Here is a 14,301-nt window from a genome sequence, read left to right on the forward strand (position 1 = left end):
CCGGGACCTCTCGGCGCCCGCCTCCCACGGGGTCTCGAGTCTGGGCGTCGGCCCGGGGCCCCAGTGAGCTCGTGCCCAGTGCTCTGACGGGATCAAGGAAGGCAGCTCTGATGAGGGACACGTGTGAGACGGTCGCGGTACCAGGATGTGGCTTTTCTTCATATTTTGATGGCACTGGCCCTGAGTCGGCTACACCCCCGGGGGGGTCCCCCTCCACATCCCCCGGGGTGGCCTCTTTGGTCCCCAGGCTCCCCGCCTACCCTCGCCCACCCCTTGGTTCTCAAGCTCTGGCCTCCTCCCACCCTCCCACCCTCCCGCCGGCGCCCACCCCTGCCTCCTTTTCTTCTGGGCCATCTGTCCCAGCCCCAGGCCCTCTCTGACCCTCACACACACACCTGAACCCCCAAGGACACCCCTCCACCGGAACCCCCCTGTTAGGTCATGGACCCCCAGACCCTGCCTCCCAGGCCTGGACACCAGCATCTAATCAGGCCTAACTTCTCCCCAGAGTTCCTGGGGTGTGTGGGGGGGGGAGAGGGTAAATGCAGGAGCAGAACGCAGGATTCCAGCAGGACTGCGGTTGGCGGGGGACAAGGGTCAGAGAGCAAAGCCTGGGTTCCATGGGTGGTCCACAGAACCAGGCCTGTTGCCAGGTAACCAGATCTCCCTTCATTTGCCAACACCTCACCCCGAGCTGCTGACCCACCAGCCTCCCGCCGTCGTGGGACCCTGAAAAGCAGGAGGAAGGGAGAAGCAAGAGCCCAGCCAGCACCCCGGAGCCACCTGCGGCTCCCCCAGCCACCGTTTCCCTGCGAGGCCCCGGCCGCCGGGCCCCCTGGGTCAGCAGCAGCATGAGTCTGGGCATCATGGAGGAGGAAGACCTGGCAGAGTACTTCCGGCTGCAGTATGGGGAGCGCCTGTTACAACTGCTGCAGTGAGTCTCTCGGGGTCCGTGCCGCCCCCGCCATGCCCCCCCCCGGTAACCCTGAGCCCCAAGTCACTGCCCCCTGACCCTGACACCAATCCACCACCCCACCCAGACCCCCAGCACCTGTAGCCCTGCCCCCCATTCCCAGATGCCAACACAGCCCTCCCCACACATGACTCCCTTCCCTCACGTCGGGGGACAGGACCCCCCCTTGCCTCCCCACGGGCTGGCCAAGCCCCAGCCTGCCCCCGGGGTGCTCAGCACCCACCAGCCTCTCCCACCCCATGTCCTGGGCAGAAAGTTCCCCAACATTGACGATCAGTCGGAGTCCCCATCCATCCGGCTCCTGGAGAAGAAGAAGGAGGCCAAGATCATGCACCAAGTTATGGAGCAGAAGAAGGAGGTGGGGACTCGGGAGTGCAGTGCGGGAAGGGCAGTAGGGTTTGGAGCCTGAGGACGCCCCCCCCCATTGTGTGGGTTCCCGTGGCTGGAGCCCGGAGTCCTGCGCAGGGGAGAAGGTGGGAGGCCTGGGGGCAGAGGCCCTGGGGGCAGGAGGTGCAGGGGCCCTCCTGACCTCTCTGCTGCCCCCACTCCAAGACATTTCAGCGTAGAATGGAAACCCTGAACCTGCGCTGGGAGGAGCTGGGCATCAAGGAGGCCCAGCTGAAGGCCCACATCCAGAAGTTTGAGCAGTTCATCCAGGTATGAGGGCCCCCAGGCTGCAAATTGCCCCTCCCCCATCTCCCCCTCTTCCTTGCTTTTGCTGACTCCTCGCCCTGGGTTAGCATCTCTTCACTGCTCAGCAAGGCCTAGGGCTTCTCCCTTTATGTCCCCACTCATTACGGTTTGTAATTTCCTGTTTCCCTGTTGCTTTGGGCCCTTCTTGACGGCGGTTCACCGTTTCCTCGCCTGTACCTGGTACATGCAATGTCTCGGGGGAATGAATGAATGGGTGGAGGATGACAGGCAGGGCTGAACATGTGGGGCTACACAGATGACTCAGACAGGCCGCCCGCCCACCCCTCCATCCTTCCGCTGAAGGACCAGGGGTTGGTTGAAGGACCAGGCCCCAGAGTCCATCCGGAGACAACTCCTTTCAATCAGTCCTTAGAGGAGTGATCTGACCACCCAGATTTCTCCCGACCAGCCCTGATGGAGCCCTGAGGGCGCCTGGCCCAGCTCTGGAGGGGGGTGAGGGTGGGGCATCCCTGGCCTGCACTTCCCTCGAGGGGGCGGCCCTGCTCTTAAGCAGTGCTGTCTTGCTCTGTGCCTTCTCCAGGTGGGAGAGGAAGCTGATGGGGCTGGGCACGTTCTCCAGGGGTCAGGTCCTTACTGGCCAGAGAAAGCCTAGTGGCATGGGTGGGGTGGCAGGAGATGGGCCTGAGAGCTTCTCCAAGGGCTGCCAGAGGCCCAGCAGCCTGGCAATCCTGGAAAACTGTCACAAATACAGACCCCTGGGACTCCCTCTGTGCTTTCAATGGGCCTCGGGGGGGGGGGGGGACCCAGGAACTGCATTTTTAAAAAGCTCCCCGGGGGATTATGATGCACAATTGGACTGGTTTAGGGGACCCTGGGTCCTCTCCCGGGCTCACGGGGCAGAGTGCAAACCCTCCCTGTGTCTTCTCCACCTGCCTCCAAATGTCCTCCATCCATGAAGCGGGACAGGAACCACACCGGTGCACTGTGAGGGGTGCGTGTGCCCCCTGATCTTGCGGGAAGGGCTTTGCAGAATGAAGGAGAAGGGGGTGTCAGCCCGAATGCCCTTTCTTTGAGGACACCAGTAGTCTGTACCGTTGGCTCCAGCCTCAGCCTGATACCTCTCCCAGCTGGAGCACGGTTGCCCAGGGCCTCTCCTTTCTACAGCTGGAGAAATTGAGGCACCAAGTACCAAGCACCAAATGGGGAGGGAATCCGGGCCTCCTTGCCCACAGGGGCGGCCCGGCGATCCCTGCCCATCGCCGGCAGACAGAAGGGAGGACGGGCCCAGTGTCCCACGGGTGCCACCTCCGCCCCTCGCCCACCCCAGGAGAACGACCAGAAGCGGATCCGCGCCCTGAAGAAAGCCAGCAAGGAGCGGGAGCTGAAGAGGCAGCGTGTGCGAGAGCTGGCCAAGGCCAAGCAGGAGTTGGTGGCCTTGCGGCTGGAGCACCAGAAGCTGAGCACAAAGCTGCAGGACTACTCCATCTTCAACAAGTACCTGGAGAAGGTGGTGGAGAACTCGGAGGTGAGCTGGGCGGCGTGCGTGCGTGTGTGTGTGTGTGTGTGTGTGTGTGTGTGTGTGTGTGTTGGGGGAGCGAGGTTTCGCTTGGGACCACCAGTGACTAGCTTTGCCTGCAGCAGGATGTGGCTGGCACCCACCCCTGCTCCCCCTCCTCCCTGCTGTGTTTTGTTTACCTGGGAGTCCGGGGAGAGAAAAAGGGAGAGAATGCAATGCAGAGCTAGCGAGCACAGTGCACAGGCCGGGCCCTGGGCTGGTGCACACGCCTCCTTGAAACAGGGCTTTGCCCTTTCCTTGGGGCTCCTCCCCTGTCTCCTCCCCTCCTCCCACCTCTGGCCCTTCCTCCTCAGCCTCCTGGGGTGGGGGGGGCTCCTGTTCCTGGCTCCTTCCTTAAATGGTCCTCGGGTCTTTGTCCCTGACCCTCCACTTCTCTCCCTGAGCAACTCAAGGGACCTCCCACGGATGCCTCCCACATCCCCCATGTGACAGCAACAGGCAGGGCCCCTCACAGCGGTGGGGGAGGGGTGTGTGCCAGGTATGGGGTATGCCCTCTGGGGGGGTGTGCCAGGTATGGGGTATGCCCTCTGGGAGGGGTGTGTGCCAGGTATGGGGTATGCCCTCTGGGGGGGTGTGCCAGGTATGGGGTATGCCCTCTGGGAGGGGTGTGTGCCAGGTATGGGGTATGCCCTCTGGGAGGGGTGTGTGCCAGGTATGGGGTATGCCCTCTGGGGGGGTGGGTCAGTGTCCTGAGGGCAGCGCCAGGGGAGACAAAGGATGGACAGCTTTCAAATTCCCAGATAATTTCTAAAGTCCTGTACTAGAACTAACTTATGCAAGTGTGAAGCCCAAATCTGTTATGTGTTCCATTCTAAGGTACCTATTGTACAATAAATGGTTCTTTCATAATGGGGTGGGGGGGGAGTGGGGGAGACTATGTATCAAAACAGCAGATAAATTATAAGAGAGGACTCAGATTCAGAGCTGGGGAAAGGTGTGTCTTACAACCGAGGAGCTTGGCCTGTGTCTGGCTCTGAGCTTCATGCCCCTACACCCACGGTCTGGAATCCTCGGCTCAGCTCATCAGCTTCCTGCCACCCGAGGCCAGTCCTCCCGCTGTGCGTGTCTGGCGCTGTGAATGGCGTGGCCTCCCACCCTCAGCCCTGCTAGAACCGGGGCCTCATCCTCGCCTCCTCCCCCTCCTCCCTCCCCACGGCCCATCAATCAGCAGATCTGGTCTATTCTGCCTCCTAAGTATTTCTGGAATCCAGCCCCTGCCCCTTCTTCATGCAGACCCCCAGTGCACCTCATCCGGAGTTCAACGCTGCTTTATTCCTGGCCACCAGCCTGTCCTATGCTCTCCCAGCGTGATCTCCCGCCCCGCTTTCTTCCTCCCTCTTTCATTCTTCCGTTACGTCTTTCAGAATATTTTAAGCACACCCAAAAGTATAGAGAAATATATAATAGCACCCAGGTATGCACTGCACCTTGTCAAATCTTAATATTTCCCCCTATTGGCTTCCAGTCCTTTCATCTTAAGTAAGACGCTACTGCTAATTGAAACCCCTTGTGGGCCCCCGCTTCCAAACCCCCTTCTTTCTCCCCCTCTCTGAGGAGGGAGCCACCATCCTGATTTTTAAACTGCTCATGCTTATGCTTGTTATTATTTTGGCCACATAGTACATATCCTTAAACTATGAAGGGTGTTGCACGTGTCTCTGCGTGACTTGCTTTTTCTGATCAATGATGCTTTTTCTTTAAAAAAATTGTTTTGTTGTGGAAACTTCCCAACATATACAAAAATAGAATCATCTACTGAATGCCCGTTACTCATCACCTAATTCTGACAATCATCGACTCATCAAATCATCCGCCGGACCTTCCCACCTTCGCCATTTCAAAGCAAGTGATATTTTTTTCTCATCTGTATTTCAGTATGTGACTCTCAAAGATGAGGCCAATACCATTATCACACCCGGTAAAAATGTGATCGTAATTCCTTAATATCAAGTCTGCAGTCAATGTTAAAATTTCCCCAACTGTTGCAACACATGCTTTGTGTACAATTGGTTTGTTCCAATCAGGGTCCCAACAAGGTCCCTATGCGGCATTTGGTTGATATGTTTGTGTCTCGAGTGTCACAGACATTCTGATGCTGATCCAAAGAAACCAGACAGAAAAGAGGACATACGTATGATCCCACTGATAGATTTAAGAACAGGTAGAAGTGGATCTTTGGTGATAGAAGCCACAGTTCTGGTTTCTTTGGTAGCGGGGGCAGACACTGAGCCGAAAGGGGGCGGTAGGCCCTTCTAGGGTGCCGGAAATGTTCTGTCGTCTCTTCACGTATTAGCTAAGAAACTACCACCAAGAAAGACTTCATCAGGAGAATCTTCCTTTCATCAGCTCTTTGATGACTTTGTGAGTCTTAAAGGAAAAGCTCGTTAAGTGCTTGATTCTGAATTACAGTTTTCGGATTCATGAACTGATTCTCTGGCATCCTCCAAAGGTGACCTGTCGTGTTGTTAGTATGTTATGAATTCGTGGATTGTTGACATTATCTGGTATGTGTCAATCCTTTGCCCTTTTCGTCACTGATGTGCAAAGTGTCCCATCTTTTTTTTTTTCTTAAAGATTTTATTTATTTATTGGACAGAGAGAGACAGCGAGAGCAGGAACACAAGCAGGGGGAGTGGGAGAGGGAGAAGCAGGCTTCCTGCTGAGCAGGGAGCCTGATGTGGGACTCGATCCCAGGACCCTGGGATCATGACCTGAGCCGAAGGCAGACGCTTAACGACTGAGCCACCCAGGCGCCCCAAAGTGTCCCATCTTTAAACAGCGGGGGCCTCTTCAGGTTGGTACCTGCGTCCTGTGGACACCAGCACCAAGTACTCGACAGGTGCTCCTGGGAGCGCCATTCGCTTTAACTGTCGCCTGCTGTCGTGTGTGTACTTGGTGAACTTTCGGCAACGCAGACATAAAGTTATCTCTCTGCTTCCTAAAACCCTCTAATGGAGGAAGTCCACGCTCCTCCTCCGGGGCTGCTGGGCACTTTTGTTACTTCCTCCGGGCAGATCTGTCCCTCCCCATCTTGAACGCAGGCTATTATTCATACTAAGCTCCCGTGAGCACCTTGAACATGCCACACGTACCCGTGGTCTGTAGGCAGCTACTCCCTCTACCTGTCCTCACCTTCCCCCACCTGCCTGTTCCCACCTCCCCTAATGCTGACTTGGGTGGCGCTCCCCCACAGAGTCATTATCGACGCGGAGGCCGGCGTTCACACTGCCTTCTAGGGAGAGAGGGTGGCCTGCAAGGTCAGGTCCATGCCGAAGGAGACAGCTGTGCCCGGCAGGCCACCCGCCCCGCTGGTAGCGTCTCCAGCCCCCACTGGAGAGGGGACCTCAGCAGATGTGAACAAATACCAGAAAGCCTTATGCTGAAGATATTACCGTACATCTTTGACCAGCCCCACCCACCCCCCACCCCCCGTCATAGATAGGGCTTATCACTCCGTGTTGTAACTCTTTCCTTGTCTGTCTGTCCTCCCTCCACACCAGCCCAAGTTGTAGGCTTCCAAAGAGCAGGGTCTGGCTTCATTATCTCCTGCTCTGTCCCTCACATTTAGCATACTGCCTGGCTTATAAGTGGTTCTCGTTCTTGGACAGGGTAATTATTGCCTTGAGAGACCTCTCAAAATGCACCTCTCCAACCCCCCAGCCCCAGCCAGCAACCCTCTAGAATCACCTGGGGGACCTTTTTGCAAAATTCAGGTGCCAGGGACCACCTCAGACCTGTTTATTTAAATGAATCTACTGGGGACGCCTGGGGGGCTCCGCAGGTTGAGCACCTGCCTTCCCCTCGGGACATGATCTCGGGTCCTGGGATCAAGCCCTGCTCAGCGGGGAGCCTGCTTCTCCCTCTCCCTCTGCCCCTGCTTGTGCTCTCTCACTCACTCTCTCGCAAACACATAAATAAAACCTTTAAAAATAAATACATAGGGCACCTGGGTGGCTCAGTTGGTTAAGCGACTGCCTTCGGCTGAGGTCACGATCCTGGAGTCCCGGGATCGAGTCCCGCGTCGGGCTCCCTGCTCAGCAGGGAGTCTGCTTCTCCCTCTGACCCTCTTCCCTCTCGTGCCCTCTATCTCTCGTTCTCTCTCTCTCAAATAAATAAACAGAATCTTTAAAAAAATGTTAAAAAAATACATAAATAAAATGACTCTCTCAGGGGTGGAGCCAGACAGGTGTCCTTTTTAAAGCTCCCAGGTGATCCCAACATGCAGACCCAGGACCCCAGCTCCAATTGCATGTGCCCCCAACCCAGGAGGGCGAGCAGGAGGGGACTCCAACGCCCTTACGGCCTCTGCCCTTTGACCTTGGCCTAGGGTCTCCCCGCTAGGCTGAGGCATCTAGGCAAGGGGTTGGCAGGCGGGGCAGGGCGGGGGGCCTCCACCCACCATCGGGCCCGGGGCGGGGCGGGGGGGGGGTGGTGCAGCAGTGTAGTGACGGAGCCCCCGCCGCAGTTCGAGGAGATCCACGAGGTGATTGCGCGCTACAAGACGCTGATGAGCATGCACCAGGACCTGATGCAGTCGGCGCAGGAGGGCCAGGAGAAGATCGAGCGCGCCAAAGCGCGGCTGGCGCGCTACATGGAGGAGAAGGACGACGAGATCCTGCAGCACAACAACGAGCTGGCGCGACTGCAGATGCGCTTTGACCGCGCCCGCAGCGATGTCATCGTCTGGGTGAGCGCGGGGCCGGGGGCGTGGCCGGGGGGGCTTCCGGGCGCGGCGTGAGCGAGGGACCACACACGGGGCGCGCACACACCTGCTCACGTCCCGGCCCCACCCCCTCCCCAGGAATCTCGCTGGGCACACATCCAGAACACTGCCGCCAAGAAGACCCTCTTGCTTGGCACCATTAAGATGGCGACACTGAACCTCTTCCAGATCGTGAGCAAGCAGCTGAAGGAGACCACCACCGTGTCCCTGGAGGACACGCATAAACAGCTGGACATGGTAAGAGGCAGCGCAAGTGCCCTGGCCCCTGGGTCTACTGAGCTAAGATGGTTGTCCATTGGTCTGAGGCAAGAATGAACCCCACAGAACTGGTTCTCAAATTTAACAGGATCAGAGTCACCCTGGGGGCTGGGGAGGGTTGCTGGGCCCCAGCCCCAGAGTGTCCGACTCAGTACGTCTGAGATGAGAACCCATGAATTTCCATTTTTCAACAAGTTCCCAGGTGATGGTGCTGGTCTGGGTTCCACACCTTCAGAACATTGGTCGTAGTCCACAAGGGCAATGGCAGGGACCCACTAGTGAACTCAGTACTTGTGCAAAACAGTTTTACTGAATTCTAGAAAGAGGCTGAAGGCTCGTGCCCAAGGTCCACTCTTTGGGAAAAGAGAAAATTGGGGGTTGGGGGGTAGGGGGAGGAATCAGCAAGTTTAGGGAAGTGTTAGGGTCTTATTAATACCAATCTGATGTTTCTCTTTGAAATAGCTGAAAGGAGGGGCACCTGGGTGGATCAGTTGGTTAAACGTCTACCTTCAGCTCGGGTCATGATTGTGGGGGGGGGGTCCCTGCTCATTGGGGAGTCTGCTTCTCCCTCTCCCTCTGCCCCTTCCCCTGCTTGTGTGTGCGTGCTCTCTCACTCTCTCTCTCTCTCAAATGAATAAGTAAAACTTTTTTTTAAGATTTTATTTATTTATTTGACAGAGAGAGACACAGTGAGAAAGGGAACACAAGCAGGTGGAGTGGGAGAGGGAGAAGCACGCTTCCCGCGGAGCAGGGAGCCCGATGTGGGACTCCATCCCAGGACCCTGGGATCATGACCTGAGCCGAAGGCAGACGCTTAACGACTGAGCCACCCAGGTGCCCCAATAAGTAAAACTTTTAAAAAAATAAAGTAACTGAAAGGAAATTGGAAAGGAAATACCCTTCTCACTACGTGATTCAAAGCTGTTCAATGCCATGTGCATGCACTACCCCCAAATCATCTCACTTCTGACCACAGATGCACATATCCCACAGTTGGGGTAACTGCGTGAGGGCAGATGCATTAGCCATGCTTCTCGTGCCATGCAGAGAACCTTGACTAATTCTTCATTCCTTTGGCAAAAGCCTTGGGCTCTGCTGTGAAATAATAGAATTTAAGCTCCAGAAGGCAGGGATTTCTGTTTGCCTTGTTCCCAACTGTATCTCAGTATCTAGAACAGTGCCTGGCACATAGTAGGTGCTCAATAAGTGTTTGGTGAATGAATATGAAACACAAGCCAATAAAAGCCATGGACTGGAAGGTACTTGCCCTATTTAACAACAACAAAAAAATGAAACTTGGGGCGCCATGGGGGCTCAGTCAGTTAAGCGTCCAGCTCTTGGTTTCTGTTCAGGTCATGATTTCAGGGTCATGATACTGAGTCCCGCGTGGGGCTCTGCACTCAGTGGGGAGCCTGAGATTCTCTCCCTCCCTCATCCTTGGCCCCTCCCCCAACTCGGGTGCACGCTCTCTCTAATAAATAAATAAATCTTTTTAAAAAACAAAAATAGGGGCACCTAGGTGGCTCAGTCGTTAAGCATCTGCCTTTGGCTCAGGTCATGGTCTCAGGGTCCTGGGATCGAGTCCCGCATCGGGCTCCCTGCTCGGCAGGGAGTCTGCTTCTCCCTCTCCCACTCCCTCTGCTTGTGTTCCCTCTCTTACAGTCTCTCTCTGTAAAATAAATAAATAAAATCTTAAAAAAAAAAAAAGTAAAACTCATGAAATGTAAAGGATTTCACCCACTGACCAGCCCAGAAGAGGGATTTCCCCAAACCGGACAATCAGCCTGCAGCTCAAAGTATGTAGAGCAGAATTATTGACAGTTGAAAGACTATGAAGGAAATTGTTAAGAAAGTTTGTTCCAAAGCAGCGATTCTCAAACTTTTTGGTATCAGGAGACCTGCATACTCTTAAAGTTGATTGAAGACCCCCAAAGAGCTTTTGTCTATTGATATTTACCGTATCAGAAACTCAAGCAGAAAACTTAAAAAGAATTCACTTTTCAGTGATAAGAAGAAGCCGATCAACATCAATGGCATGCTTGATGAAAAACACGTTTTGGAAACAATACTTTGTGGGACAAGTCGCACTTTCACAAATCCATTTAATGTCTGGCTTCATGGAGGACAGGTGGATTCTCCTCTCTGCTTCTGCATTCAACCTGCTGTGATAGAGCCCTACGTCATGGAAACACCCCAGTCTGATAAAAAGCCACTGTATGCTCATGACAGAAAAAGACAAGTAATGTCTTCGTATCACTGAAAAAGGACTTTGCCCCTGCAGACCCCTGTCCCTGGCAGAGGGATCTCAGGGACTCCTGGAGGTCCTCAGGCCCCTCTCTGTTAGCTGTTGTAAAGCAAGGCAGTGTTCATCTCCAGCTCCCCAACCCACCCAAGCATTCCTCTCCAGCTCCCCAACCCACCCAAGCATTCCCTGCTCAGACCCTAGCTCCCAGCCTGTCCACTCCCGATTTTGAGCTTTCTATAGGAACACTTCCTACTGCTCAAGTTATTTTAAAAATATCCCACAGCCTCCCCATAGGACGGGAGCCTATGGACAGACATACACATGATCAACTAGCCTGAAACAATTAAAAACAAGGATCTGGGAAAATTAACGTCACAACCGAAGGTCCAGGCCTGAGTGAGAAATACAGACTGCAGATGCTTGGAGTATAAAGGAGAGTAGCTCAAGAGGGTCAGTAGTTGGTTCTGTGCCTCCTGATGACAAGAAGGAAAAGCAACACATAGTTCTTGTGCCAAAATGAGAAAACGTAGGTGTGCTCAGAGCAAACCTTCTCCGGTGCTTGACTCTAATTGAAATTTCCCAAGGAGGCTGCAGAGACTCCCAGCACATGGATGTTCCCAAAAACATCCCTATGACGCAGCCAAGCAGGAGCTCTGGAAGGCAGCCACTTATCTAGAATTTAGGAGCATGGTCCCACAGTACAACTTAGGAAGCATGATTTTGCAAAAGGTTGAATTTGAATTCAATGGTACCGTGTCTTGGAAGGTCCAGCATGATCCCTGAACAAAACCCGAGCTCTCTGGAGTGGCATTTTCCTAATTGTTCTTGGCAAATCCTAGGACCCCAAGAGGTGGTCAAGTTTCCTATGGGGGAATCAAAGGAGGTCGTGGACTAATAGATTTGGAAAATTCTCAGTGAAGCAAAGTTAGATGGTCTTTACACACAGGACTCCACCGTCTTTGCTATGGTTCTGCCCTGAGACTTTCCGAGCAGATAACATTTCTAAAGCTAACTTGACCACAGAACCCTTTTTGTGGGGGAGTGTGATGACTGGTTATAAGAACACAGAACATGGAAAATTCTGGGCTTGTCTCCTCTGTAGCCTTGGGGAAGAGACTTTAATTCATTGACTCTTTGTTTCCTCTTTTGCAAAACAGGAATTGTATCCATAATAGTAACAGTATTCATGGCAGACAGGGTTGTTGAGAGTTTGGGATGGTCTGTGTAGTCCCATCTCCAGGAACATTCTCGAAAAGGAGAGATTTTAGAACTGAGGTCTTAGAGGCCATCGACGTCAACCCATTCTCCCCCTTCCCTTCTTGAAGATGAAGAAGCTGAGTCCCAGAAAGACGAACTGATTTGCCCAGAGCTGCATCAATAGACCAGGTCCCCACGTGGCACATGGAGCCCGTGTTCTTTGAAACAGAAGCTAGTGAACAGAACTCAAGCTTCCCTTGTGACTCAGGATTGTCAAAACGGGCATCGGTTCTGGGTTCCAAGTAAATGCCCCCCTTGAAGGCTATTAAATTGTGGGTAGCCGTCTCCCCCAACACTGCTGGCCCCCGCCTGCCAGAGGCTTCTAGGGCCCGAGTCTGCTCAGCGTCCCCTCGTCTTTCCCCCATCCATCAGACTGTCCACCGTTTTTCTTCATGCTGTCACCATGTCAGCCCCCAGGAGCTCCGTGTTTGTGCCTCCCGGTCTGCTAAGCCTGATGCTTCTACTAGAATAACTGTCAAGTAAGGGAAAGTTAAATGCTTCAAGAAGTCGGTCGCAGAGAAACAGCGACTCCTTCTAGGTTATGCCCCAACGTGCTCCGTATGGGGACGGGGTGGCCTGATGCTGGGTGGGCTAACTCGGGTCCCCTTGCCTTGTTAGATCCAGCAGTTTATCCAGGATCTGTCGGACATCTGGGCAGAGGTGAGGAAGAAAGAACAACAACAAGTCCGGGTTTAGGGAGCAGCCGCGGTTCCAGAATGTTCTGAGACAGAGACGGAGAGAAGATGGGTTCCTGGTGAGCTTGCAGTCCCGTCAGCCCAGTCCAGCTGTCTGGGGACCCCTGTGCCTTTCTGCTGGCGAACACCCTGCCATTTTCCTGCCTCAGGCCTCCGTCCCTCCCGTCCCTGAAAACATTAAATTCTGTAAGATGTTTGTTTCTAAGGTCTGTCCCTTTTTGGTTTGTTCATGGGGAAGACGGTCCATTGAGGGGAGAAAAGCACCCCCTCTTGAAGCTGGTCACTTAGGCAGCCCAGGGACTTGAAAACAAATCTCGGGCCTGGCATGTCCTAGGCTTTGGACTTGCACACAGAAAGAGGCCAGCAGCGGGGTGAGTACCTAGGACCCTTCTTTCCTCTATCAGTTCAAAAAAAAAATTTTTTTTGTAAGTTGGGGTTTCTAACCGGGGGTTCAGAGACTCACTAGAAACTGCGAATGCAGCTTCCCAAGTTGGAGTGCCATAGGTGGTGAGTCCAGGACTGTCCCCAACCTAGACCAAGCCCTGCGCCCTACCCACCGGGACCCTACAACACGCAGCGTGGTACCAGCGACGCTAATATGGGAATAGCAGGCAGGCTGCCGAAGGACTCATCTCAGCAGGCTGGAATGATGGTTACAAAGCAGCAAAACTCAGGCGCCTGGGTGGCTCAGTCGGTGAAGCATCTGCCTTCGGCTCAGGTCATGATCCCAGGTGTCTGGGAAGGAGCCCCGCGTCAGGCTCAGCGGGGAGCCTGCTTCTCCCTCTGCTCCCCTCTTGCTATCTCTGTCTCTCTCAAATAAATAGACTCTTAAAGGGGAAAAAAGAAACCAGCAAAATTGAACCGAGTAGAGATTAATGTAAAATTTTGCACTCAGGGTCAAAAACTCAAATCAGGTCAGATCAGAGAGCAGACAAAGAAAACAACATTTATTGAACATATATTCATGCACACGTCATCCGGGTGAAAACCCCGCGGGGCCCCACTATCTCTGTCTTGGGGAGCGGCACGCCTGCTCGGGGTCGCTGGCTACAGGTGACAAGGTCGGGAGTCACAATGGTGCCTCCTGTCCCGGGCCGGTGCTCCCTCCGCCAGGCTGCCTCTCAGAAGGTGGGAGCATTGTTGCCTTCCCCTCCGAAGCCAGTAGCAGAGCAGGACGGAGCGAGGGGTCCCCACTGAGAGGGCTGGGGCAGCCTCCCCTGTGGGGATCCCGCTGGGGGCAGCGGGTAGCCCTCACTTGGGATGCGCCAACTTACAGGGGCAGGTATGTGCTCCCCAGACCAGCTGCATCAGCATCACCTGTGAACGTATTAGAAATGCAAATTTTCAGGCCGCGCCCCAGGCCTGAGAGTCAGAAACGCTGAGGGTGGGACCCAGATCCCCCGGCTTTTTAATAAGCCCTGCAGGTGATTCACCCGGCCCAGGGTCCGAGTGGGAGAAGCTGGAGGGGGGGCCCCCGGGAGGGTGCAGCAGTCCTGGCCTCACGTGGCTGGGTGTGAGCTTCACTGGGGAGGGGGGGAAGTCTCCCACACAGTCTCTCGGGGTCCCCCACGCCCCCTCACCGGAAGCACCCATAAAAAGAAACCCTGGGAACTACAGGGCTGTCTGGCCCCAAGCCTCCACACGGTGCCTCCTCTGCCACAGGTGAGGGCCAGGGCGGTGGCCTCTGGGAGGGGCTGGGGGCAGAGGCCGTTCTGGGAACCCAGGGTGGTGAGGTCTGGGGGTGCTGCTCCCGGACAGTGGGTAGTGGTGCGGGAGGGAGATGGGCGTCAGGGCCCTCCGGAAACAGGTTTGGGGGTGACGGGTGTGCCTCTAAGATAGCTCCCCCTCCCCTTTGAGTCTCCTGGGCTGTGTCCTGGGAGGTGGGAGAGGGTGCGGGACACACGGTTCCCCCAACGCCCC

At 54.9% G+C, this 14,301-nt stretch overlaps 1 protein-coding gene across 2 annotated transcripts; it reads left to right on the forward strand.

Annotated features, from left to right (window-relative positions):
• Window positions 1-851: 851 nt before the first annotated feature.
• Window positions 852-12,382, forward strand: CCDC42 (coiled-coil domain containing 42). 2 transcript variants are annotated; one of them, XM_028125172.1, is made up of 7 exons: window positions 852-934; window positions 1,226-1,331; window positions 1,526-1,630; window positions 2,955-3,152; window positions 7,669-7,890; window positions 8,005-8,163; window positions 12,305-12,382. In XM_028125172.1, exons 1-7 carry the CDS (start codon window positions 852-854, stop codon window positions 12,380-12,382), a joined length of 951 nt encoding a protein of 316 aa, XP_027980973.1. The 2 variants fall into 2 exon arrangements, with proteins under 2 accessions (XP_027980973.1, XP_027980974.1); XM_028125173.1 differs by lacking the exon at window positions 7,669-7,890.
• Window positions 12,383-14,301: the final 1,919 nt, after the last annotated feature.

This window comes from Eumetopias jubatus, unplaced genomic scaffold (genome assembly GCF_037043125.1).
Source record: "Eumetopias jubatus isolate StellerSeaLion01/CBP00866 unplaced genomic scaffold, mEumJub1_p1.0 scaffold_10, whole genome shotgun sequence".
Classification (NCBI taxonomy): Eukaryota; Metazoa; Chordata; class Mammalia; order Carnivora; family Otariidae; genus Eumetopias; species Eumetopias jubatus.